The 27,609-nt window shown below is 45.9% G+C and overlaps 1 protein-coding gene across 2 annotated transcripts in view; it reads right to left on the bottom strand.

Moving 5' to 3' along the window:
* Positions 1 to 24,046, bottom strand: part of LOC139052888 (regucalcin-like) — a 31,667-nt gene extending 7,621 nt beyond the window's left edge. The window contains exons 1-5 of one of the 2 annotated variants that reach the window (XM_070530034.1): positions 23,991 to 24,046; positions 23,804 to 23,879; positions 10,503 to 10,743; positions 4,020 to 4,214; positions 376 to 588 (exon numbers count right to left, since the gene is read on the bottom strand). In XM_070530034.1, the coding sequence (XP_070386135.1) occupies positions 376 to 588; positions 4,020 to 4,214; positions 10,503 to 10,659 (565 nt within the window). In that variant the 5' untranslated portion in view covers positions 10,660 to 10,743; positions 23,804 to 23,879; positions 23,991 to 24,046. Of the gene's footprint in view, positions 1 to 375; positions 589 to 4,019; positions 4,215 to 10,502; positions 10,744 to 23,803; positions 23,950 to 23,990 lie in introns of those variants that run through there. The other variant, XM_070530033.1, reaches the window with a different exon arrangement.
* Positions 24,047 to 27,609: the final 3,563 nt, after the last annotated feature.

The following is a 27,609-nucleotide window of genomic DNA, read 5'->3' as shown; positions in this document are numbered from 1 at the left end:
GTTGAAAATACAAAGGCATCGCACTCGTGTGCCCCACAATGCTCATAATATATTACAGTATGATACGTAACACTCATGTTTACTAATTGCAAAGCTTAAAAAGTAGAAAAGAGAGAAAGCTGACGTCATTTACAGCTCATGTATGAAGTCGGATATTCAATTTCGCAGCAAACGTCCTATTATAGTTGTCCCAGAACGTAGCTAGCCATGTTTTAAATGCAAAAATTCTTTACACGCGGTTCTGATCTTTAAGAACAAACTTTGCTTTCGATGTTGTGGACTTGCGCGTTGTATGTATAAGCCCTCCGTATAACCTACTCAGTTCCATAGAATCAAGTCGGTTCTCGTAAGCCACGCTCAAGAAAGCACACTCACTTATATCACCGGTCGCGAGGTCGAAGTCGAAAGCGAAGACTTTCCCGGGCACGGAGTCGTTGTAGAACATCGTCTTGTTGTCGGCCGTCCACGTGATTCCATTGGAGAGGGAAATCTTGTCGAGCTTGTGCTTCAGTTGTCCCTTGGAGTAAGACCAGAAGTTGTTCTTCCCCTGGACCATACCCTCGATGTCCACTTCCATGGGCATCGTACCTGGAATATGACAATATCAACGCGGCCCCATGGGCGAGCTGCAAATCACGTGACGTCAAAATAAAGTGGTAATTAGAAACAAACCATTCAGACTAGTAATATAGCTTTTCGAAGTTGTATCTGTACTTGTTTGACGGGAAGAGGTTGATTAATTACAGAGAACGGCCTAAGTTAAACCCTACCCCCAGCCCTTCGTTTTTTCCGTTTAATATCGCGCCTGAAACATGGCGCCGGTGACGTCAGTGTGGCGCCACTGATCCGTATGGATTGTCACGTATCTGCATCAGTTTTCGCCCGTGATCTCCTTCACCGAAATATCACTGTTATCGCTATTTCGTTTCTTTGCGAGACGTGTGAGATGCGCGTTCCACTGCCATATTTGACGAAGTGAGGCTGAATTTGAGGGATCGACCTCGATGAGTTCGTCTCGGACGAACCCGTACCAAGTAAGCCACACAACAAATAAGTTCTCCTCGACAATGATGTTTAAACAAGCCATTTGATCACTGGTAGCCGCTATAGTAACTCAGCTGAAGTCTCAGTGAGTGAAGTTCAGTGAGGTCGTGATTGGAGGCTGAGGCGAGGCCGGGCCTTGGGGGGAAGTCCGTTTGCTCACCTTTGAGGAGGACGAAGCGAGACACCGCGCGCGATTTTCTTTTATGCGAAGCATATTACGAGAGCTCAACCCAGCTCCTCAGGCGCGGCGGTGTCGCCTTCAATGCCACGTGACACCGTGACGTCACGACAGAGGAGAAACGGTGCACCAACTCGCGCCGTCGCTCGCGGCGTCGCGGCGGTATATAAGCAGCTGCGCTTGCCTCTGCTAGTCACTCACGAGGTGAGATGCCTCCTGGAGACAGAGCGGCTCGTTGGAATGAGAAGCGAAGGTTGCGGCGTGCTACAGAGACTGATTTTCTAGGTGGCTTTGGCTCAACTCTTGCAAGATGGGCTGGGCTGGGTGGGAATCGAACCAGGGTCTCCGGAGTGTGAGACGGAGACGCTACCACTGAGCCTCGAGTACGATGCTTCAAAGCGGTACAAAAGCGCCTCTAGTGAATGCGGTGTTGCCTTAGAAACAAGCTGTTTCTAAGGCTCAGGCGTGCGTCGCTTGCTCAGGCGCACATTTCGTTGCCGCGCCGAACGCTGTGTTGCTCGACGCTCGCCGCGTCCAATGTGGGGCGCGTAGTCGCTGGCGGGTCGACGGGAACGCTGTCGCGTTCCACTCTTGAAGGCGAAGCAGAGTAACGCATGAGTTGTTTCTTCGTCTAGCCGAACCAAATATAGCCAAGCAACAGCAGTTCACCAGGCTAAACAGTGGTTCAACATAAAATAAAGGCTAGTATGCTTCGCATCCTGGGCTTAACCTTAGCTAAGCCACAGCCATTTTTTTCCTTCACACACGCATAGTATGTCTACGCGGATACATTTACGCTCTATTCGACTGCTTTCTTTCGAGCAACAAAATGAAGTTCACAGAAGTGAATACAATAGGGCTTGTTGGCATTTATTCTTATTTGATTTATGTTAGCAGTGTGAGCCACCGCTAGCCCTTACAGCAGTGAGCAGCAAGCACAGAAGTAGAACCTTCAACATCAGGCATCGAGTGGTCTCAAGGTCAAAAATAAAAGTGAAAAAAAAAACGTTAACAGGTGTGCTTTTTACGCAGAATGACTTCGGTATAATCCATAAATGTATCTTTCAAGTGTAGCCATAAATGGTGACAGTGAGAGTGAGAGTACGCATTAGACAACGGAATGAGTTGTGAGAGCGCACTACGCCTGGAATGGCATTTAATTTCAAGGGTTTACTGACGCGACATTTTCGACGCTTCATTTTCAGCGTTGAGCGAAGGTCCGGGACGTCTGAACCTTAGGAAGAAAATACTGGCAAAACTAAGAGTTCCGTAAATAATTTAATGTAATAGTTTTTTTTACGCTAAGTTTCGGCTTAGTTTCTTCTATGTCGTGATGCGATGACACAAAAGGTGGTCACGTGGCAGCACGACATCGCTACCTTTTGGCACTCACACCGGCTCACCCGACCATTTGTTATGCTATATACTACATCATGCGTCACAATGAGTGGTCAAGACCAGAAGCTTTCTATAGGTATCATTATCATATGACTATTTGTATGTTCACTGCAGGACGAAGGCCTCTGCTAGCGATCTACAATTACGCCTGTATTGTGCTAGCTTATTCCAGCTTGCACCTGCGAATTTAATAATTTCATTAACCTACCTAATTTTCTGCCTTCCTTAACTACGCTTCTCTTACGTTGACACCCATTCTGTAACCCTAATGGTCCACCGGTTATCGAACTACGCATTGCATCACCTATACCTAGCTCCACTTCTTTCTGTCAATGTCAATTAGAATATCGTCTATTCCCGTTCGCTCTCTGATCCACACCGCTCTCTTCCTGTCTCCTAAGGTTACGCCTAACATTTTTCGTTCCATCGCTCTTTTCGCGGTCCTTAACTTGTTCTCGAGCTTCTTTTTCAGTCTCCAAGTTTCCGCCCCATATGTTAGCACCCGTAGAATGCAATGTTTGTATACTTTTTTTTCAACGACATTGGTATGCTTCCAGTCAGGATTTGGTAATGCCTGCCGTTTGCACTGCGACTAATTTTTATTCTTCTGTAAGTTTCCTTCTCATGATCAGGGTCCCCTGTAAGTAATTGACCTGCATAAACGTACCCCTGCATCAAGTCTAGAGGCTGACTGGTTATCTACGGGCATAGTTTCCTACAAAATTTACTCGTGGAGAATGAGGCACTGAGATAGCTCAGCAGATGATTGTTCGTACATGGATTTGTCCCATCTTTCTTATTGTGTCTTCGAACGTTCTTGTGACGCTTTAGGCTTTGTATTTCTAAATTTCCGACCACTGATACTTTTCTAAGCATAGAAAACTGAGTACACATGTGCAATCCTTTTCTGAAAAATGTTGCAGCGAAACGTTTTCTTGCGACTGATCAACTTGCAAAGTTGCATAGTCGTTTGAAGCCCCAAGCATGCAGTTTACGCAAAATAAATATATTGCCGCCCATCATTCCCGTGCTGACAACCACCATTGCTCGAGTTCCTGCAGGTGCTAGCGCCCGAATTCCCTCTGGTGATATTTGCGGGAAACTATGTTACCAAGGTTTCAGGGTTACAGGTTACATGGATTCAGAGTTACAGAACAAGTGCCAACGGAAGGGAAGCGCAGTCGAGGGCGGCAGAGAATTAGACGGTGCGATGAAGTTAGGAAATGAGGACGTGCAAGTTGGAGTTACCCAGCGCAAGACATCGGTAATTGGAGATCCCTGTCCTGTGGCAGCGGACGTAAATATAGGCTGACGATGATGACGACGACGACGACGATGATGATACCATTACCAGGGCCTCCATTTGCAAACAGCCAGTCCATACATCGCTCGCACTCACCGGCCCAGAGACGTCCCACAGCGTCGCACTTGCCGTCATTGATGCGCGTAGGTACGGCGGAGTCCTTGTCCAGCATCTCGGCCAGCAGCGTCTTTTGTTTGGTGTCGAGGTCCACCTTGTAAACGCCGTTGCCCATGCACACCATCAGCTTCCGGTTGTCCTCGGCGTACGGGATCAGGTTGCCAATCTCGTAGTCTGCGAGCAGGCAAGCGACCAGATAAGTATAGCCCAAATGTTCTATCCAAACACACCAAATTGCTTGCGTACGTACGACTGTCATACATTCAAAATTATAATACGCTTCTTTTATATAAGGATTCCCCCTCACAATTCATACATGGTGAACGAATCGGATGCCCAACAAAAATAAAGCAGTTGTGTTCGCCCCGAAACAGTTTTATTCGCGTCAGGTATGTAATCCATTGAGAATACCATCGACCTGCCATCATTGGAACATAGAAAGAAAGCCTCCAGCATTACTTTTTTTTCACGAACTTTATTATGTATGTTGCATTGTTCTGTACTCGTTGCGGCCCTATGCGTAATATGCCATTCCTATTTGCAAGACCCATACACCTTGTACCATAACATTGTACAGTCATGTGGTCTTTTATGGAAGCTCGCGCTGCCAAGATCTCGGCCTCGGCGGTCGCATTTCGATGGGGGCGCAATGCAACATAAAACTCGTGTACTTAAACTTAGGTGCACGTTAAAGCTTCCCAAGTCGTCAAAAGTAATCAGGGGTCGACACCTACAGCTTGCCTTGTAGTCATAGCATGGTTCTGGCACGTAAATGTTTTTTTAATGAAAGCATACGCTTTGTTTTTGTTCAGAATCCCGTATCATTCTTCGGGGCGTTTCTTTTTCTTCTACACGGTATTCTTTTTTTTGAATAAGCCGTGGTATTTAGCTCTATTATACTTCTTGAGATGTATTACTCTTAGAAGCAGACATTACTTACACGACAAATCAAAATGAATAATCTTGTAATTAACAAATTTTAGGAATTCAGTTTTGAACTGAATACTAGATGACACCTTTGCAGTAGTATATGAATTTTAGCTGGTGTCTTCGAAAGTCGCATCCACTTGGAATAGTTCTGATGTTGAAGCGAGTTTCCTGAAATTCATTCCCAAACTTTTCGACGAAATGCACAGGCGTTCCAGTGATTTCTGTGCTTCAGTGAATAAAAATGTGTTTTCTTAAAAAGGTAAGTGGAACAAGGGTGCGTTGTTAGCGCGTTTGCCACCGCTTATCTCGAAACTGGACTTGCTAGCTCTAAAATTCGTTACAAGGGGGCGTGCCTTGTGAAATTACTTGTTTGGATTCGTACGTTGCGATATGCATGCTAAACTAACAATTAGAAAGTCGATTAGCTAGGTTTCGGTACCTGTTTGACTTCCGGTGTCAGTCATGTTCGTCTCTTCGATTAACAAAGCTTATTGCGTAGATTCGTCGCATATATGCCCAATGCGGTTTCCGAAAATTGTGCTGACGTTAAAAACAAACGCCCTGAAATGATTATTGAATGTACACAGCTTAACGGTTATCTCTTCATTAGGGTCCTGTCTTTAGGTTACAGTATTTGAAAAAGATAAAATGTGTATCATCGCCATCAGTCGTTCTGACAAATTGAGTGGAGAGATTTGCCTTTTTTATTATTATTCTCGAGCAGACTGCCTTTCCGGTGTCTACGAACTCCACATCCAGGAAATGCGATCGATAAAGAAAGAGCACTTCCTTCCGAAACAGCGGTGGCGTTGCGTGCTGTACGATCTGCGATATGACACCCTCGGCCAGCACCGGGGTGACAGAAATAAGGGGCACTAAAAGGGAACACTATAGGTTAAGCTGTATTGGTAAACAACACTTCTGTAACACCAGAACTGTCAACATTCTCGCGAGCGGAACCTTCGCATAACATACCAGAAATTTTCCCGAAAAAAAATTAAATACGGTCTTGAAATTTTCGCTTTGTAGTTCCTCGTGACGTAAGTATATATATATATATATATATATATATATATATATATATCCTAAGAAGCCAACAAACACTGACACCAAGGACAACATAGGGGAAATTACTTGTGCTTCTTAAATGACATAACGAAACGATAAAGTAATGGAAATTAAAGTGGATGAAAAAACAACTTGCCGCAGGTGGGAACCGAACCCACAACCTTCGCATTTCGCGTGCGATGCTCTACCAATTGAGCTACCGCGGCGTCAATTTCCCATCCACTTTCTTGTGTATTTATGTGTCCTAGTAGAACCCTGGGAGTGTTAGCCAGCGCCACCACTCACAGACCTTGGCGGCGGACGTGGAACGTCTTTTTTGCCGCAGGCGTCACGAGAACGTGATCATTTAGGGTGAAGGCAACTGGTCAATAAACCCACATATGCTACCTGAAGGCATCAATGTTGCCGGATTAGACAACCTCGTTATGTAATGAACGAGAAGAAAGGGGGTTAACCGAGGAGTCCGAATTTTATTAGTCATATCATAAGAAGCCAACAAACACTGACAACAAGGACAACATAGGGGAAATTACTTGTGCTTATTAAATGAAATAAAGAAACGATAAAGTAATGGAAATTAAAGTGGATGAAAAAACAAACCGGCCCCTCGGTTAACCCCCTTTCTTCTCGTTCTCATATTTGTATGTATATATATATATATATATATATATATATATATATATATATATATATATATATATATACCAGAAAAAAAGCAGTTCTGGGTCCGGGTAAATATTCACAGTGAAGTAGACGCGCGTATGAAGCGGTTTATTGACGTTTCGGCCGGGGTCCGGCCTTCATCAGAATCTGATGATGATGAAGGCCGGACCCCCGCCCGAAACGTCAATAAACCGCTTCATACGCGCGTCTACTTCACTGTGTATATATATATATATATATATATATATATATATATATTCGGGATTAGTTCATAGTTAAGCGATAAACGAAGATCAGAATGCATTCTAAGGGAAACGAAGACTAAACCTCTACTAAACTAGCAAAAGCGCGTTACGTAAGACATCCGCAAAGATCGAAAAATGCATAACAAACAGGGCGCCGTGATTATTGCACCCCTTTTTCTTTGTCGATGTCTGATTCGTACAACGCTTTTTGGAAATTTTCTATGAATTACCAAACCTTCCAGTTGCACCGCTGCTCGGCGTATTAAATTTTGATAGCTTATGTCGACGAAAACAATCCGAACATACAAAAGCACATTCAAATTCTGCACATCATATATACTAATACGAACTAACCACCCATGCGTCTCGTTGCTGAGACAATAGCGGAGAGAACTATGTAGAAAGCGAAACTCTAATTCTATTATGAGTTCGACAGCGCCGCGTGCAGCGCGAGTAGTCCCGAAATCGGCGGTTGAAACCACTCGTGCTTACGATGCAAGGACCTGGACGATGCGTTCGGAAGCAAAATTCATACGAGAGAAACTTCGGCCTTCACGCAAATGAGATTTTGGTTTGACGCTATAGGATGCGGCTGTTTTTCTGTTCAGCGCTAACTTTTTCAGCAGAAACGGCCTTTTGTCGAAAGACAAAGCATCATTTCGCCTAACCTCCTCTCAAGTCCTCCTTTCACCTCAAGCGAACTTATTCTAGTAAGGTCAGTCCTATAAAATAAGTCCGACAAGCAACCACTATACATAGTTTCAAAAATAGCAGGCAATGCTGCGGAAGCTATGTAAGTATAGTGCGGCTATAGAAAGGCCACATACGCGCGCTTCGAAGCGCTGTACTTGTTGATCTGCAACGTTTTCTACGAAGTAACTGCTATCCATTATCCAACTGCCACTTGTGGACACAAGTTCTCGTCAAAACACGTATCCCTTGCGCAAAATTTCTGCTCCTTGTCCGTCACGTGCTATGTTTTGGTCGCGGCACAAGTGATGCGCTGAGGCTGCCATGGCCGCGAAAACGTGTTACTCCGCTCTTCCGGTGGTATAATTGTAGGTCTCCGGCGACTTTCATGCAATCACTAGCTCACTTTTTATGACATGGAAGCGCGAGATATAATTTCACCTCGAATTACACGGCGCGTACCCGACATCTTTTCTCTATATGTGACGTACTGCTTTTGGGTCGGTGACAGGGGCTTGTTGGTACGTACGGCATATATTATTTTGTTGTGCGCAGATGGCGAATAGTTATAGAAGTATCTCTAGCTTTCGTAGCATTGCCTGCTATGTGTGAAACTGAGCCTTCGCACCAAGATAGGGACCACGTGTCCGCTTCCCAGCCATGTGCGTTCGCGTACCAAACTTAGCGATTCAGGTGTTGTGAAACCCTGCACGGTAATTATTTTGCGGCTCTTTTCCTCGCAGAGTGTGACTATAGGAGTAGCTCTTTTTTCTCGGCAAAGAAGAATTCCTTCGGTAATGGTGACTTCCCTTCCCGGCAATGTCTGACGGGCCCATGAAACTTGCTTATTGGCATGTTTGGAACGCGGACGCGCCGGTTCTTTTTTTTTTTTTCAGCAATCCCACGCATCGCGCCTTGGCCTGTTCAAGCCTCATTTCTGGGCAATGTATAGGTTAGTAGAGCATGAAATGTAGCTACGTACACCTTCTTGTCTGTCAAATATCTGCTGTTCACCTGCACGTATCTGTGACACATCGCTGTAGCTTACACCTCATAGTTGATTGACTGATTCGTGAAACTTACCTTCCCAAGGAATTAACTCCCAAGCTATGAGAGACTCTGCGGTGGAGGACTAATTTCCCCCACTTTGGGGACTCTAAGGGAGACGCTAACTTAGCATGCATTCTTTTTCTTGCATTTGCATGCGACTGCCACGGCCGGCAATCGGGCCCGTTGGCTCCTCCTCGGCAGCAAAACACTATAGGCACATCGGCCCCGCGGCGGGTTTATTTCATCGTCTGCTGCGTGAGTCTATGCCCCGTTTTCTCCACAGTCCTCGACTTGAAGCTCCATTCCCACTCCACTGAGTTGAGCGGAGCGCCACTCCTCGGAATAAGAAGGCACTGCGCTTCTCAACTGTTGTTGTGGAGCGTCTGTGCAGAGTAGCGACCGCTTTTGTCGAGAGGTGGCACTGCCATTAATTAGCACGACTTGGCGACCACCAAGGAAATCTGAAATTAAAAGGGCAGCGGAATGCAGCAGTAATGAAACACAGAGCACCTTGAGGCCGCAATAAATACGAGGTGGTGCGTGGAATCTGGAAAGTTGTAATGGTGCCTGGGCTATAAAGTTAGCAAATGCGATTCTGTGCTAAATATCGGATATCTCGTCGGGGCTCGAAGTTAACCAAAGATCAGTGGGCCAGCTGGCTTTGGGAGCCCACGGATAAACCACAAATGAGAATGTGCAAGATGACGTGGGTTGGGCCTCGTTTGAAGTCAGAGAAGCGCAGAGCAAGACTAGTTATGAAGAAAGACTCAGGAACAGGACGAAAATAAATGCGCGGTTAAAGTGCACATGTATCTGTGCCTGAAATGCGTGGACACAGAATGGAGGAAGAGGTCAAGAAACTTGGCAACCATGTACGAGGTAATTGAAAGTGCAAGTAGAAAACCAGGAATCAAAGAAAGTGAGAGGAACAGAGACATTGAATTGGATGCAAAGAATGGAAACAAAAAGGACCATGGAGATTCACAAGAAAGAAATTAGAAGGGTAAATCTGTACGATAACACAGAGGGAAAGGCCTTGCTATTTGAGGCTCGAGCTCGTTGCCTAAGGACAAAAACGTACCGGAGCAAATACTCGCCACAAGTTCAGCTACGTGTATGCTGCAGCAAAACTCCGCATACCACTCAGCACCTCCTAATGGAATGCGAAGGGATTCGCTCAGTGAGACCGGTACGTAGTGTGCACCTTCCAGAAGCGCTTGGATTTAAAGTGGGCGCTAGCATCAACCGGACAGCAGTCGAGATAAGCAAGGGACATTTCGAGTATTGATGGAAAAAAAGCAGGGAATATGCTGATACGACCGGATCCGTTAAAGGCACAGGTAGCGGTACGCGGTAAATAGAGAAGTATTGAGGAAGAAACGAAAGTATTACAGAGATCAATACAAAAATGCCAGAATGAAAGGAACATATATCATACCCGAGTAACGCAAGCGCCGTTTCAATGGGTATATATGCCAATAAACCGTCATCGATCATCACTGAGTGGAGGCATGTTGTAAAAGTACTGAAGTGTTTATACGTAAGACAATATTGCGGGTTACAGTTACGCGATTCTCGGGTAGCTGCACTAAACCCGCAATTTCCTGAAGTCCTCGAGAAAGATGCAGTGCACCAGACGCGCATGTCCTGGGCCGCTGTACATGGTTTTGAATTCATCGAATTGCTACCCTATCATCAATTGCTTTCGAAGTATTTTTTTTTCTAGGCAAAGGGCGCCACCTTATCGAGGTCGCCGTAGTCTGGAATGCAAGTACATGGTATCTAAGAAAAAAAAAGGTGAAGGAAGAGCCCCCACCGAGCTTGAGGATCTCCGTCTCGGTCCTGGACTGCGGATCGTAGCGGACCACCTCGGGACCGCGCGCATCGTCGAAGAGAAGCGTCCCGCTCCGCTCGTCCCAGTGAGGGCCCTCGCCCAGGATGTTCTTGCGCTTGCTGGCCACTTCCACCTTCATCGCTCAGGCTCGAGCTGGTGCTCCCGCGTACGGACGATGTCCACCTGCTACTGGGAGTCTCGTCGGAGAAGCGGGTCGGCGCACCTGCGGGGCAAGATACCGTGAGTCGATAAGGTGGGAGACAGCACATGGTGAGAGGACTGCAGGGAAAGGCCTGCGCAGACCAGCGCCACACTTTTAGCCGCGATAGCGGTATCGATAGCGGTAGCAGCGGTGAACGAGCGTGGAGATCGAGCGAGACCCGCGCAGTGTTTCACTGCACTTTAGAGGACGTTTCACTAATGCGAGCGCATCGAACGTACACGAACGCGCACGTAAAACCCCAGTTGCAGTTAACGCCCCCGTTACGCTTCATAAGTTCACGTGACGCTGCGATGGCCACTGAAACTGTATGGCGCCTGCGGTCCCCCCCCCCCCCCCCCCCACACACACACACATACACACAATAAAATCGAACACTTTTATTTTTGCGAGTGCTCCCACTATGGCGTACAGGGACGACCGCTTGCGACTGGGCTAACCAGTCTTGACGGCTGGCCAATTTCGCTACATCATTTCGGAAGGCCGCGACCTCATCAGTCATCGCAGCAGAGTGTGACGAAGACGCTTATATGAGACACTGGAGAGAAGCATTGAATCAATTTAAGGTGATAACGTATTCTTTCGACAGAGTGCCCAACGTTCCCCAGATGTGATTGTGGGCTGGCCAGCAACTTTCAACAACTTAATCAGGGTCGAACTACGCTTAATGATATCTCGTTTCCTAAGGGTCGTGCGCCAATTTCATGTGAGGTTCGCAAATATCCACTTTAATTGTTTTCAACCACAGGTCTAGACTCTAGTCGATAATGTTAGTACTCTGCGTGTGACTGTGTGATGCGTTGTTGCCCCCCCCCCTTCTTCTTTTTGCTTTATCTCCTCTTTTTCCTCCTCTGCGATCGGGTAGGCGTGGTTTCCTTTTAGAAGACAACTGCTAGCCCGCTTTTGTTTCTCTGTGTGATGTTTGTGCATGCTTGCATGAATATTATAATTACAAAATAATAATTCCATTAATTTTCTGCAGAGTCGTTTATTACTAGATGAGAAGGCGAAAGCGAAACTTCACCTTTCTTTTCTCGCGCGGAATCGTTAGCGCTGATATTTCACTGTGACGTCAAGTATTTGAACGTGTGTTACAGACGCGTGATTGCACCTCCATCACGTGTGATGTAGCAGTTAAGCCTACATCTTACTGAGCCTGAAAGACCTCGAATGCCCAATTTAAATACATCTAAAAAGCAGGCACGTTCTCACAACGCAGTGGATGAGCTAACTTGAATTGGTTTTCTGAGAGCGAAACGCGAATTATGCCGGTTCTGGCAAGATAAAATTTGTTTTACGACATCAACCTTGCAAAAATTACCGAAAATCAGAATGCATGAAATAAACCTTAAACGAGGAGTTTATAGATATGTAGTTTTGTACCAAAGTCAATATCGAAAGTACGTAAATTGCATCTCAAGGGGACAAATATTTGATACACGAGTTTGCAGCTGAAGACGGATTGCTATGTGGGAAAAATAGAAATAGGTGACGTAACCGCGACCTGATTACGAAAACACGCCGTGGGGGCTCGGAATTTATTTTGACCATCAGGGCTTCTTTAATGTGCACAAGGCGTATGCCCGGTACACGTGCGTTTTTGCATTTCGCCCCCCATCGAAATGCGGCGGGATCTGCACCAATGAACGGGTGCCTAGCGGAATTTGGCTTTGGCTAACTTGGAAGTTTGCGCACTGGTCGTCTCATAACATCTGCTCGCGCAAGAACTATCATTCCTAAGATGTGATCGCAGAACTCGCGGAACATTTTAGCAAAAGAGGAGAAAAATAATTTCAACATTAATGAGCACCAACGAAGGAGATGCGCTAAGTGTCCGTTCGGACCTGGAAAGCACCGCCTGGGTTTTTGGATCAGTTAGCAGGTTTTAATTGGCCAGCGCCTGGGTTTTAGATGAGTTGAGCAGTAAGCAAATTTTAATTGACCAGGTGTGTAGTTTTCCTAAACCTATATACTGTGGCGGTTTGCGCAAGGTGATTTCCATGTGTATTAATAAAGAATCAGCTAGCATCATACACGCAGATAACGTAATGAATAGTGTTGTCAAGTCTTACGATGTCATTATCATAAGTTATAAATAACAGGGGGCCTAGAATACTTCCCCGTTCTCTACCATGATAAAGGCGTTTTGATGAAGAAAGTGCTTTTCCGATATATACATGTCGGTGATGCTTGGCCAGGTGGATTTTAATAAATGCTTAGGCATTGCAATGGGTTCCACAGTAACAAAATTTCTCTTGCAACGTTTCATTATTCATCCTGTCAAATACGATGAAAGGTCTACAGGTATATGCCTAATGGTGGTTTATTTTTGTGCAATGTCGCTAAACAATAATTCTTTTTGATATAGTAGGGCGGTTTCGGCGGATCTACGAGGCCTGAAACCATACTGCGATGCGGTTTAACAGAATCAAAATTTCAGAAGTTATACATTCGTCTAGCAATCATTTTTTTTTTTCAATGGTTCTGAATGTGTTGGCAAAATTGATGCGGGTCTGTAGTTCCCTAACGTGTTTTTATAGCTGCCCTTTATGTATAACAGTCACCCTCGCATTTTTTGAGGCGATCCAAGAGAAGGTTATAAATGTATGTTAAATACGGAATGATCAGGTCAAGAACAGAGCAAAGTGAAGTTTTATGCCTTCAATATCTTCAGACTCGCTCATTCTTGGCTTGTCGAACGCATTACGTACTTCAGTTCCCTTCGTCGGAGTAAGGCAGCTCGATTTCACAAGCGGTAGCGATAAATAGCGCACATCATCGCCGTGGGGGCTATTGTCCACCGGGGAAGTGTGGTACTCAACGAACTTATCAGCTGGTGCTTTTCCATTGCAGGTTTCGTCGGCGAGAGTCATCTCATCGACAGTGAAATTCATGTCTCTACACGATAGTATAGAATTAAGCTTCTTTCACACAAGTTTCGAGTCTACTGCACTGTCAAACAAACATGCAAAGTAGTTACTTTGAGCAGGCTTTAATGTTTTGTTAAGGTCATTCCTATAGCGTTTAAGTTCTCTTAGTGCATCAGGATCTCAATTTTTCAGGAACACATAGTAAGGTTTCTCTTTACTACGTGCCATGCTTCGTAGTTCCGGTGTCATCCCTGTTTCTCGCGCACTTTTTGGTTACGGTGCTTTATTGTTTGTATAGGAAGTGTTTGTGATATAGGGAACAGAATGTATCTATGAACAAATTATAGGCTTCGTTAGGTGCTGCGGAGGATAATACCGCGTCTCACTTTGTTGATGCTTTTTGGCTCCTGGATACAAGTCTTCATGCAGAAATATGTGGAACGATAATGTCTGGCACTCATTCTTTAGGTGATTTCAAATGCCTGTCAGCAACAAAACATATAGGTGAGTGATCACTAATAGCTACTATAATAGTGCCAGCCTTACACAGTCATGTGTCATATTTGTAATAAATATAGATCGATCATGGACTCACAAGTTACGGTAATGCGCGTAGGAGCAGGCATAGCGGCAGACATCGTGTGTGATTCGAGCACAACGGACATATTCTTTTTGGAATTGCTCGAGAGCATATCAGTGTTTAGGCCACCTCCAAGTACTACGGTTTACGGGTTGACAAAGGAAAAAAAATTGTCCAGGAATGTAAAGAACACGGCTCAAATGGCGACAAGAGGTCTGTAGCAAACCATACAGACATTTTTTACATTATATGGGAACCACTTCGTGATTTTCATTCAATATTGACAGTTCATAAATATACGCACAGTTGCAACTTAAGCTCAAACACAGACGCGTTCGGCCACCTCGCTTGTTCTTCCTGCTGAAAAAAAATATTTGTAATCATCAAGATGTATGATTTCCGCGTCATCCCAGTACCACGTTTCAGACATCATTCAAAATGACAACTGAAAGGTGAAGGATTCTCAAAGAGTGCTAAATTCATTATAGTCTCCCCGAGATGATTGCGCGTTCAAATGCAGTGTGTGAGAGGCGAGGAAAACTGCGCAGAAAGCGGATGCAGGCCAAATGGGCTTATGCTGCCAAAGCTGCTCATTCTCATGAAGAAGACTCTTAAAATTACGGACCCCTGCATTCAAATACTTTCTAGTTCACCCCGGTTTCTTAGGGCCACAATAGGCTGGCCATATTTTCGCAGAAGAATTTTTCCGCTATTGTACTACGCATATGTGTAGTGCATTCCTCTGGCTCATCGTTTAGCTGACAAGAGCAGTTCTTCACTAGGCTGAGTGAAATTTTCTCTGATAAACACAGAATTCAACTAGGACTCGAAAGCATTGCTCGCGGAAAGCCAACAGCCTCGGTCAAAGACTGCCGCAAGAAGCGAACAATAACTACAGCGCTTTTTCCTGATATCATACGCAATGCCATGATTGAGTAAGCGGGTAATGCAGGTACCTTAATTTGCCGTACGACCTCATTTAATCATTCCAGGAAGTCTTCCCTGTCCGATTTTGGCAGTGCATGTATCTGGATCTTGGCGTCTATTTCGCCACTCCAGTTCATTTACGACCTAACGACGTTGCGTCACGTCCTCAGCGTCATACTTCCTTTCAATCACCTCTGCTCGCTTAGTTAGGCATTTGTATCCTTGTCAAGCGAACGAAACCGTGCGAGCATGTGCTTAAGGATTCCATCGCTCCGTCTAGCGGTTGTTGTGCGCGTCTGACATCTCCATGTAGCCGTAAACGACGTCAAATTAACACCCGAGCACTTCCCTATGTGGTACGGATGCTTACACTGAATGCACGACACGTGAGCCGCCTCGGGCAACCCCTCGTGGCAAGACAAGCGGTTTCGCTGTCACGAGGCATAATCGAACGAAACCGTGCGAGCGTGTGCTTAAGACTGAAAAAAAAAATAACACACGCTAAAAAGTAAGAATCTCACACTGGCAGCAGCAGGGCAGCAAGAGGTTGACACAGAGAAGCAGAGCCGTTAATGTAACGGCGAAATTTCCCCAGCCTGGAAAGTGGCGAATGTGAAGAATTATAGGCGCGTCCTCTGCGGCCCGCCGCAACTGCTGCCGAAGCAACGAGCGCGCCGGCATACCACGAGTCGCGAAGTTCGCGAAGGGGGCGTTTGTCGTTGTCCAGGGGGGCGGCAAGTTCTACAGTTCAGATGCACTCGGGAAGTTGCAAGTGTCTGCGCGTGCGTGACTTCTCGAAATACTGTCATCGATAACCCTTTACTCGAAGGAAAACAAGCCGGGCGCAGGCTGGATGATCGCTCGAAGGGGGTAGAACAATGAGCCCCATGCGAGCAGGAGCTAAAGAAGTGGCCAGTGCAAATAAAAGAAAGGTAGATTCTTTCGCCACCACAACTGCTGCTAAGGTCACATATCAAAATCATATGAAGCCAACGTACAGACAATGAGACTAAAGAAATCACAAGGTGATATTACGTTATATATATATATATATCTTGATGACGAGGGTTGGCTGCAACGTGAATAGATGTTACGACACATTTGAGAACGCATTTATGGAACCTCTGGGTGTAGGTGGACGTCGCGACTTTATTACTTCGCGGCTTCAATTCTTTAATTGGGACGTGTTCTCACGGGTAGTCAATTACAAAGTTAATAATAGATTTTTTGTTATTAGCTAGCATCACTCTGTAATTTGTCGTGCAGGTAGAGTCTGCCTGTTAACGTTAACAAGGGGACAAGACATAAGTGAGATATTTATCCGCAGGTTATATGTTCTGTTATAAACCGGTTGCAGTGAAAAGATCGAGGCAAACAGTGGCTCGGCTACTCTATGTCTCCGAATTGTACGCAAAAAACAAACAAACTAAAGAATAATGATATATTAATAATCACCAAAACCATAAAACAACTGAGAACGCCGGTTTATGTTCTCATAATTTCCACGCACACTCAGGGAGTATAAAATTCGTTATCGGCTGACGTCTCAACGTTTGTTTCCGCGAATGCATTGGGACGCGTGGTTGCTTCACTCACTGATTCTTGAATCGCATACATGTAATTTCTTGGTCTTTTTTATTAAGTGTCCACATTGTACTTTGATTCCTCAACACATTTTTTTTTTTTCTGTTCGTGTCGCGGTTGATCCAGTCATCGCGTTCGGCGTTTGTTTTTATGCGAAGCATATTACGAGAGCTCAACCCAGCTCCTCAGGCGCGGCGGTGTCGCCATGAAATCACGTGACACCGTGACGTCACGACAGAGGAGAAGTGGCTTTGGCTCAACACTTGCAAGACGGGCTGGGTGGGAATCGAACCAGGGTCTGCGGAGTGTGGGACGGAGACGCTACCACTGAGCCACGAGTACGATGCTTCAAAGCGGTACAAAAGCGCCTCTAGTGAATGCGGTGTTGCCTTAGAAACGAGCTGTTTCTAAGGCGTGCGTCTCTTGCTCAGGCGCACATTTCGCTGCCGCGCCGAACGCTGCTTTGCTCGACGCTCACCGCGTCCAATGCGGGGCGCGTAGTCGCTGCCCTGTAGCCCATTGTCTTACACCCCTTGGCGGGTCGACGGGAACGCTGTCGCGTTCCACTCTTGAAGGCGAAGCAGTAATGCATGAGTTGTTTCTTCGTCTAGCCGAACCAAATATAGCCAAGCAACAGCAGTTCACCAGGCTAAACAGTGGTTCAACAACTAAAATAAAGGCTAGTATGCTTCGCATCCTGGGCTTAACCATACCTAAGCCACATACATTTTTTGTTTCATCGGTGTACGATTTCTGCGCCGCTCTACAACAGGCCGTGCTGCTTGCTGCACGATACAACGAAACAAATTCTCCGTATGTTTATCATCCCGACTGCGTTATCTTTTGCCCCGTAGTGTGACTGAAAAAAGTAAAAAAAAGAAAGCGATATCACGAACGAATAAAACATCTTTCAGAAACAAAGTATATATTCATTAAAGTTACGAGAGAGCGGTACATATGCGCGTTCCGCGCATTTGATCCGCGCCCCTCAAAGATAGGCTTTTTTTTCTTTTTTTTTTTTGAAGGGCTGCGCGTCCGAAGCGGAACGTGTGCTTACCGCTGTGCGACGTTATTCCAACGTTTATCTCCACGCGCCCACCACTCGGAGTGAGCCACTCGAGCGCCGGCGTTAGGCAGGGAGAGTTTCCCAAGTGAAATCCAAGCCGCGTTATCTTCTATAGGAACGCTGCCTATCGCAAGGCGATACTTACGAAGCTCCGCTCACTCTGTTTTCCGTTCCCTTTGATCACCCCCACCACCTTCCTTCTTTGCTCTTCCGAGCTGCGCTACTAGCCTAAAACAGTCGAGACATACCAACTCGCCCAAACTGCCACGCCTTTGACCTTGCTAGTTGCTTTACGCCACATATTACAATCTAGGAATTTTAGCCGGTGAGTTTACTGGTCACGTCGACTCGGAACGAATCCCGCGGATGGTATATGGGTTTCGCGGTATGCGCCGCTAAACTTGCGGTAAAAATGCACTGCTGTTTTATACATTTCATTTATGCGTCTAGAAAATAGTTTTATGCGTCAAAGCACAAGATTAACGGCACCGCCAGTGCATTTGGTCTCCCTCTTTGGGAAATATTATCTCGAGACCGTCACTCCGAGGATCAATTTCAAGCACATATTCCTTGAGAACTGACCGACTGCGCTGCGTAAATTGCCATAATTGCCACATTGCCGTAATTGCCAAATTGCCACATCGTAAATGACAAATTTTTTGCAAATTAACTTTATTTATTGAATTACATTTTCATTTCTTTTACAAGCAACGTTCGCATCTCCGAGCGATCCAGCTCAAGAAATAAAACGATGCTATCCACCACAGGCCATTTAAAAAAGCTCTCTATCACGAAAAAAAAAAAAAACCAAAGACGATTACGATACTTCCTGACGCGAAATTTGAGCGGAGACCGTTTTTTCGTAGGCGCCGCCATATTGTGAACGCAGTGGTGCCGCCTATGAGCTGCGCCATACTGGCTTGGGTGAAAGCAGTCTTTTGCATGGCAGGTATACGCTCGGCGGTAGGTTCTGGCGTTTGTTTTCGCGGTCGTGCGGTCTGTTTAGTATGACGTGCGTCTTCTACGTGGTAAATGGTTCTGTGAGACGTGCTGAAGTGGTTTAAGGCGTCATGGCTGGAATTACTGCTGGCGTTGAGGTGGACGGAACACGCAGCGCGACGTGTGCGCGCATGTTTGAGCCTACAATCAGCCTCGGAGATCAATTGTGTATTTCTGAATGTTCCAGTCACTAATGTCACCTTATTGCAGTATTATACTCTGTTTCTAAGCTGCGGTTTAGGAGCCATGAAACATACGCGACGATCGTAACAGCGTGGGTACCGTTCTGCAACGATAGGAGCTGTGACGTTATACTTTGACAAGCGTTTAAACTGTTCGCTGCATGTTACATTGCGTGACTACTTAGTTCGATTGATGAGGTTTCCGCCCCTGAATAAAATAGTTTTGGCAAGTAATAGCAGCATGCCTTACAATAAGAATTAAGCTTGTCCAGCAAAGGGACTGTTTACGAACTGTGCGAGCGCCCTAAGCAGTGGTAGGTGCTGGATTACATATATCTTTGTTCTATATACCGCATGCATGGTCCAAGCATACGGCATCAGCGGTTATATATTTATAAACTTTGTGCGGCGTGACTATGCGAGGTCCTATTGCGGCGTTAGCTCGTTTCCTCTTGCTTTTTCGAGAAAGCGGATGATAACCGAAATTTTTTTTTCGGTTATGTTCGTTCTGTTCTCTACGACGCACTCACACGTATTACGGAAATTTTTCCTCAAAAATAGGCATCGCATTCTTCTTATGCGATCCCTCTCATATATTATGGATATATGCAGACCAAAAAAGCTATGCCGAAGCGCACAGCTTACATAGGTATCGTGCTGGTTCACAAACCGCAGTCATCGCTGTGTTGAGCAGCGCCATCGGCTTCATGTAGGAAGGCTAGCGTAGACACATGGTAATTTGAAGCTTACTAGACTTGAAATGCGCGAGAACGATGCCGGTGCATCACAAATATTTGATAGCGCCTGCCGCTTAGAGGTTTCGTGGTTGCCTTAGGTTGTCCGTGCACGAGCGTTCGCTCTTATGCTTTGTTTTACTCCCTACGCCAAGCTATCAGATAGTGAGCAGATTTACCATTTCATGCTGCTAATACAGAGACACCGGTTTTCTTTGTTGAATTAAAACCGATATAAGCAAAATGGTTCACAACACATACACACACCACGACTGATAATGTGCGTACACCGCGGCTGATAAAGCGCGTCACATTTTTGCGCCCCCAAAACATATTTCCGCCTACTGTAATTACCGATGCACCGAAAGGCTTCCCTGACGACCTTATATGAACGGATATGGCGTACATTTCACAAAGTACCATCTAAAACATCTCGAAATCGTTCCGCAGCACGCGACAACAATACTTTCAAGCAGCGCCGCGCCGGATCGCCCAAGCCAGAGAGGAGGAAAGGCTCTAGGCTCGCCCTATCCTCCTCGCCCGATGAAACGGTCTATACGTGTTTTCCTTTCGCTATACATTGGCCGGCGCGTACAATCGGTCTCGCGCGGCACGTTGCAAGCGGAGCGAAGTGTGGCGCGACCGCCTCGCTAACGTGGACATCGCGAGAGGCAGCGCGTGGGGCCAGCGCGTGGGCGCGATCCACAGAAGCCATCGCCGACAGGCCCAGACGACGCGCGCCAATCAGGCGCCATCTGGTAGCCATCGCCGCAAAGGCCCCCCGTGCGCGGCACTACGCTTTTCTTCTCACGCTTTCGCCATCCCCTCCTCCGCTTTCCGCCTCGTGGTCCCGCTGCACCCTCCTCTCCGCTTTCCTCCTCGCGGCTCTTCTCTCTCGCCACTTTCTTTTTTTTTCATCTCCCGCTGCGCTCCGCGTTCGCTCTCCTCTTGCGCTGTGCTCATTCGCTCGGTTATGCCGGGAGCGCCGACGTTCGAGTCGGGAACGTGCGCCAAGAGCTGGCGCTCTAATAGGAAAACACGCTCGTGATAACGCCGTCGCCCAAGGCTCAGCGGTCCAGACGGGAGTTACTGCCGCGTTCAAACACAGCCGGGCAGTGGCGTAGGCATAAATATTTTCAGGGCTTCGGGGAGGGGAGAAGGTGGGAGGAGAGCTGGAAAGACCGCATACCAGCACAGAAATTTCGATGCGTGGAGCGGGGGAGGGGGGGGCGCACATGCCTATTGCGTCACGCCCTGTAACTGCAGCTGTGGCTACTGCTGGACATATAATATATAGTTTCATATACTATATCGCTGCTGGAAGAAAACCTGGCGCCTCGGAAGTTAAGCTCGTAACTAAATGAAATCATGGAGTCAAGCATACCGGAGCAACCCCGGCTTTACGTGAAACAGGCCGCAGTGGGGGACTCCGGCTGAACTTTCCCCACCTGCATATAGTTCTTTAGCGTACAGTTAAATCCGAGTACATGAGCATTCTTCCATTTACCGCTCGCGTACACTCTCACGTACACTAACGCTGTCACTCATGTGCGTGACAGCGTTACACGCACAATCTGGCTTGCTTATAAACGTTGCGATGACTTGTGCTATATGGAACGAGGCTTCACATCTATCTGTAGGCGTCCCAGGCTCAACATGCGGACTCATCCCCTCGTCCATTACGCCCACATGAAGGCACCATTTAATTAACATTGTACCGATATAAATTTCAATTTCGATTGAACTTTTCAATTTATTTTCCATAAGAATGTACGAAGGCCCGAACAAAAAGCAGAAACATTCTCGCTTGAAAAAAAGATTCGGGGCCCCTGTACAAGGCATACAGCAAGTCTCAGCAAATTTCCGACTCAGACAGAATTGACTGTCAAAGCAAATGCAAAAAAAGTTAACAGATAGTTCATATATACGACCAATTATTTGAGGCAAACGGCTTAAATGGACACGGAATAATGAGAAAATTGGTGCGAACCCGTGCATACCGGGTGTACGTAACTTGTGTCGAAATTTTAAAAACATGCAAGTGCTACGTAGCTGGACACAACCAATATAACGTTGTTTGCCGTCGCTTGGAGCAAGTAAGTCAGACAATTATTTGTATTTCGCCTAATCACATAATTAGTTATTATTAATGAATGAATTTCTCAAATGACATATTCAGAGAAAAGGTCTCATTGAGAAAATTGGAAACCATCCTGAAAAACTCCCAATCCTGCTTTCTGTTGCGCAATAGGTGCTACATAATTTTTTTCCAAGCCGCAAAGAAAGTGCGCGGAATACGTAACAGCGCCTACAATGGTCTAAAATGTTCTGAGTGACTCCGCCCCCCCCCCCCGCCTCCACTTCTCTAGAAAAAAAAAAAACAATCATCCACCAGCACCACATATCCCTCCTATATAAAAACTTCATACTGCAATGTCAATATAATTCAACATGTCCGAACGAGGGAAGTAAGTCTCCGAAAGTTTCAAGTTGCGAGCTTGTATCCGACAAAAATAACAAAAAAAGGAAAAGAGAAGCCTATCGCACGGGTTCCTGCACTTTTCGCAGACAGAAATATATAACAGACCCTTCGTCGCACTTCCTTAATCATACACTTCCTGTTTTTGTCGCCTAAACCTTGGTGATCGTAAACGTTGTAACCGCTGTACATCGCTGCGTTAGTCACAAGGACGATAGTTTTGGCACGTCGTTTTTTGCCGGAGAAGTATCGCGATCAGTTTGTGCAACTGAAGAGGAGTCTCAGAGCAAAGCGTCATCAGTACTGCATTCAACTGCCACCCCTGTGGCCGATACGAATGCAAACCGCAACACTGTGCAAATTTTCATTAGTCGAGCAACTTAGTCCACCTTTTGTCGGCATTTTACTCATTCTGGTCTCCAGGCAACGCGCATATCGGCTACGTTTGAGCGTCCGGAAACAGCTGGCTACGCTAGATTCAAATGCTGTCTACGACATCAGAGAAAAAAAAAACCTCTGTATGCTGCGGACTCGTATCCGTCACGAGGCCTATTAAGCCACTACAATTCAGAAATCCCGGCAAATTGCCCAGACTGCCCTGAACCCTACTGCTCACTCTCGCACATGCTTTGGCAATGTACCGCGTTACCAGAGGGCCCTCTCTCCAGTGAGTCCGAATGGGAAGAAGCCCTCAAAAGCCCGGACCTCAAACTGCAATTCAAGGCCGTCCAGAGGGCCCAAGAACTGGCGGAGCGTCACCACGTTCCCGTCCCGACTTGGGCGTCGCCTACGGTTTCGGCCCAAGGAGCTCGCCGCGTGCGATCTCCAACGGCTTAGACCCCTCAGGACCTCAATAAAGTTCTTGACTGACTGACTGTATGCTGCGGAAGCTCCATACGCCGTAATCTCAAGTGATCCTGTAGGACCAGAATACACGGGGACCTACGTCATGACATGTAACTAGTTGATATCCTAGTGAGGCATGCGGGATTTTCAACAGGAATGTTGCGCACTTGCATGAGATAAAAGTAATTTAGAAGTGAGCGACACTTTTTCGTCATGTGTAGGAACGCGCCATATTCTGCGCGCTCGCGATAGGACCGATTTGGGACGGCCGTGCTCGTTCAGTTTTTATCCCAAGCCGCTGATTCCCGCCCATCTTCGCAGGCTGTGTAACGCAAGGGCCGGCAACCCTTAAGCGGGTAGTTGTCAACGAAGACGCAGAATGCAATTAAAGAAAAAAAAAGTCCGGGCGAAATGCACGAGATCAAAATGCCACAAGTACACCTGCGTTTCTATTCCAGATGCTTAAAACCTGATTTAACGTTTACTGCTGCTACGTTTGTGCTCACATTTCGCACGGAGATTGCAATATTTCGCTCCGCATTGTTCGATAACACGATCGACTTCAGTTGCTGACCAACTGTAAAATCAAATCCGCGTCTACGCAGCAGCTGGTGCCTGCTAAAGGGCAAGGCGCCGATGGCGTATTTTTTTTTTCCCCTATTCAAACTATGCAGTTTAAGATACGAACTGGTTTAGGACACGCTACTGGACAAACGATGGACAAACGAGCGGGAAGCTCAAAAAAACTAGTCTCGGAGTTGCTATAAGAAAACGAGGATAACTCCGTCTGGCTCACCTTGCCTGGAACAGGAGACACCGTTTCTCTGCCACCTCTTTCGGAGCAGACTTTCGCCGGCGAAACCTGAAACGAACTAAAAGAAACACAACAGAAAAGAAACCTGCTCCGTACCGCTACACGGAATCCCGCTGTGCACACTAAAGAACGTCGCAGGCGTACAGTCACGTGACCGGCCGTCTCTTACCCAAACACGCGGAGGTCTCGGCCTCTCGTCTCGGGTGGCTGCGCGTGTCTGCGGACACTTGATTGCCGCTCAATGTATCTCTTTTTTTTCTATTTTCCATTTCCTCTTTTATCTGCACGCACCCCCTTCCGCTTCTTTCCATGCTTCAGCGCGACGTTGCCCGCTCGCCGTCAGCGCCAAGGACGCTCGCTCGCACGAAGCGAACGCCTCGCGCGGCTAATTATGGCCCCCGACGTGTCGCGCTCGGTAGTTCCGTGCAGCGACGCCGAAGCGCTGCTTTGGCGTGCGATCTAGTTCCCATGCTTTAGCTCGGGTGCTCCTGTGTAAATACATGTGAAAGGAGAATTCGTTTTTCTCGGCAAGCACTGCACCCAATTCGACGAGGTTTGTTGCATTTAAAAGAAAAACTGAAGATCTAGTGATTGTTGGGTCCGAACTTTTTATTAAGGTCGCCAATTTTGTATTAAAAATTGGCGAAAACCAAAAATTTTCAAAATACGAAGCTATCGAGTTTGCAACTGCGTAACTGTGCAGGAAAAAAATGATAATAAAATTCCGCGAATTTAACCTAATAATACACCTAAAGCGGGCAAGATTGATATGTTACATATGAATCTAAAAACATTTAGTAACATGGAAATACAGCTTTTGAAGAACCATTGTAACCAACGTAACAAATCCATGTAAGATGTAAAATGACATATAGAATTTGTCCGCTTTCAATGATCTAATAAATGCCGTTCACATTACCGCGATTTGTGTTCTTGATGTAGTGCTATGAATTTGTAAACTTCGCGATTGTATGTTTCTGAAACCCAAATTTTTGAAAGTTCTTGTAACAGAACTCAAGCCCTAAATCGAAATTCCGCTTCCAACAGTCACTGCACTTACTTTTCTCTCTCAAATGCAACAAAATTCATTCATATTGGTTCAGGGGTCATCTCAGAAAAACGTTTTTGCGTTTTACATGTATTTGAATAGGCCCCGTCGGAGTTGGGCCCGAGCTAAAGCTTCCTCGGAACGACACCCCTCGTCTCACTCGAGGTGCCATTCACACGGGTCCGGAAGTGACAAGCAGAACGCATTTACATATGTTGGTAGTAATACTCCGCGCGGGAAGGTTAAATGCGGATAAAAGAAAAAAGGAAGACCGACCGAACTCGGCAAGTGGCCGAACTCGCAATTGTGATTTATTTATTTATTTATTTACAACACATCTTAACGCCGTTGGAGAAGGTGATAAAAAGAAGGGGTGGGGGGAGGGCACAGAGGAGTAATCAAAGCACAGAGAAAGGTAAAGTAACAAGATACAAGTCTACGGTAACTGTACATGACAAACAACAAATGGGTATTCAAAAAAATCTATAAAGTAAGAAATTAGCAGCGCATTACCTTATGTGTGTTTCATTACTTTCAGTAGCCATACCGTGATTCATTTTGTTTTGTTTTTTCTATCTCACTAACACCAGGTAATGTAACCGTTTATTCGCATACCGTATTGTAGTATTTTTTATGTAGCCATGGTATATTGTAACCTGTGTCCTACGGTTGCCTAATTTCTGTAGTTTCTGCAATACTGCCTTCTGGTTCTGGTAATCCACATTGCCTCTATAATGCCTCGGCGACTGAGGCGATTTAAATGAATAAGTAGACATAAGAAATGACCTTAAATTGATGTATCAATATGTGACTCATTTCAGTTTCACTCCCTTATTAATCTTAATCGTTTTTTTTACGTTACGTACACGGATGATGGTTAATTCCTAAGCATTTTTAACGTGAACGCATTACCCGTCCAATGAGGCAGAAAATCCGGCGTGATCAAGTGATGGCACCAAGAAACGACTGACGGCTCAAGAAGTAAAAACACATCGAGAATTCTCGCATTGACGTCAAATTGCTCAGCGAGGTTCTTGTAAACAAAGTAAATTGATGGGGCTTTGAAAAGCAAATTTGGTACATTTGGGTCCGGGTGGGAATCGAACCCCGACCTCCGGGGCACGAGACGAGCACTGTTCCCCGACGCCACGACCCAGTACGAAACGTCATTGCACATGTCATGTGGTAGCTGGCTGTGACGTTAGAGTAAGGGGACTTAAGGTGGGGTAAGGTGAATTAAGGTAAATTAATGTGAATGAAGGTGAGTTAAAGCGGGTTAAGGTTGATCAAAGTGGAGCAAGGTATAATAAGGGTGGTACAAATTGGAGCAAAATGGACTAAGGTAGAGTTGTACAGTACACGTGACGATGTATCACGTCACCGATCATGGTGACGTGATAATCGGAGGTGAAATTGGTTCCGAGATGCTCACGCATTACGTCACGGCGCGTGTCAAGTCATGAAGGCCATAATAAAGCAATCACTGTGTGAACGCGTAGCTACTTGGCGATGAGGTCTGAATGGTTGCGGTCTGGTGATTAATGAACACAGAGAAAGGAAAGCGGAGAACTGAACGCAAACACGTTGTCGTACTTACGAAGCCTTTAATGGTGGTAACTTAGTGAAGTCACAATGCTTCCGCGTTGAAATCACGTGAGGATATTTAAGTGACTTTCAATTTTTCTTAACTACCACCAGCTGCAGCACACGCCACCTGCTGTCCTGTCACCTGAATCACACCAATGAATTATTTCCTTAGCCACGCCCTTCAGTCTTAACTAAAAACATGCAATCTAACAACTGCTGAATTTTCATTCAAAGAATCCCGCAACACGTGCTGTACAGATACGCGTATCCCTTTCCCATCAACAAAATGGACGGCTCACTGACGTAGTATTCTCCCATATATTTTTGATGTGGAACGCCTCTCTAATTTCCCTGGCAATTTGGTGCCTTCCGCTCGACAAAATGTGGGCGTCCGGGGGCCCCAATCAGAGCTGACAAGATGTCACATCCGACACTGTAGCGGAATTTGTCATGGTCCAAAATAGCGCTCAGTGTATAATGACGACATGTCGCCGTGTGTCCACCATCTTAGCACTCGAACAGATTTGTAGAATGAAGTATTAGAATGCAAATATAGCGAATTACTTAGAGTGACCCGAAGCTTGCCAGTATTTGTTTTTCAAGGGCGCGTAATTGCTTGGAGTTTCATTTAAAGGAAGAATTAAAGAAGTAAAGACGTATGTCAGTACTCCTTTAGGTGGATACAATGTAATTGCGAAACCGCTTAGCTTGACTCAGCAATAGAGGAAAAAATACATTATAGCCGCGACGTACACAGCAGTAAGAGACCAAAGCAGGCATAACACTTATTGTCTAATGACAGACTCAACTCTGTTTATCTGGCAACATCTGGCTAATATGGGTGGACAGGAAGGTGAGGTGTTAGGATTGGAATTTAAGGTTGAGAATTCGGTCCTATTGTATTTAATGAAAATAGTAAACAGACAAGGTCAATACAGGGCCAGAAAATACCTCATGTAGGAGAATAAAAATACTTCGGTTTATGAATAGTCACATTTAGACTATTCCTCACCGGGAGGCTACCACACAGCACCACTCACCTATTAGGATCCAACCTAACGCAGAAACACATGATCATCTGGTGCCCGGGTCACGCAGGACTCGAGGGCAATGAGAGAGCGGACGGCGCAGCTCGTGCTTTTGTCAACCGAGC

Source organism: Dermacentor albipictus, unplaced genomic scaffold (assembly GCF_038994185.2).
Source record: "Dermacentor albipictus isolate Rhodes 1998 colony unplaced genomic scaffold, USDA_Dalb.pri_finalv2 scaffold_42, whole genome shotgun sequence".
Classification (NCBI taxonomy): domain Eukaryota; kingdom Metazoa; phylum Arthropoda; class Arachnida; order Ixodida; family Ixodidae; genus Dermacentor; species Dermacentor albipictus.
This window is presented reverse-complemented; position numbering and strand designations above follow the sequence as displayed.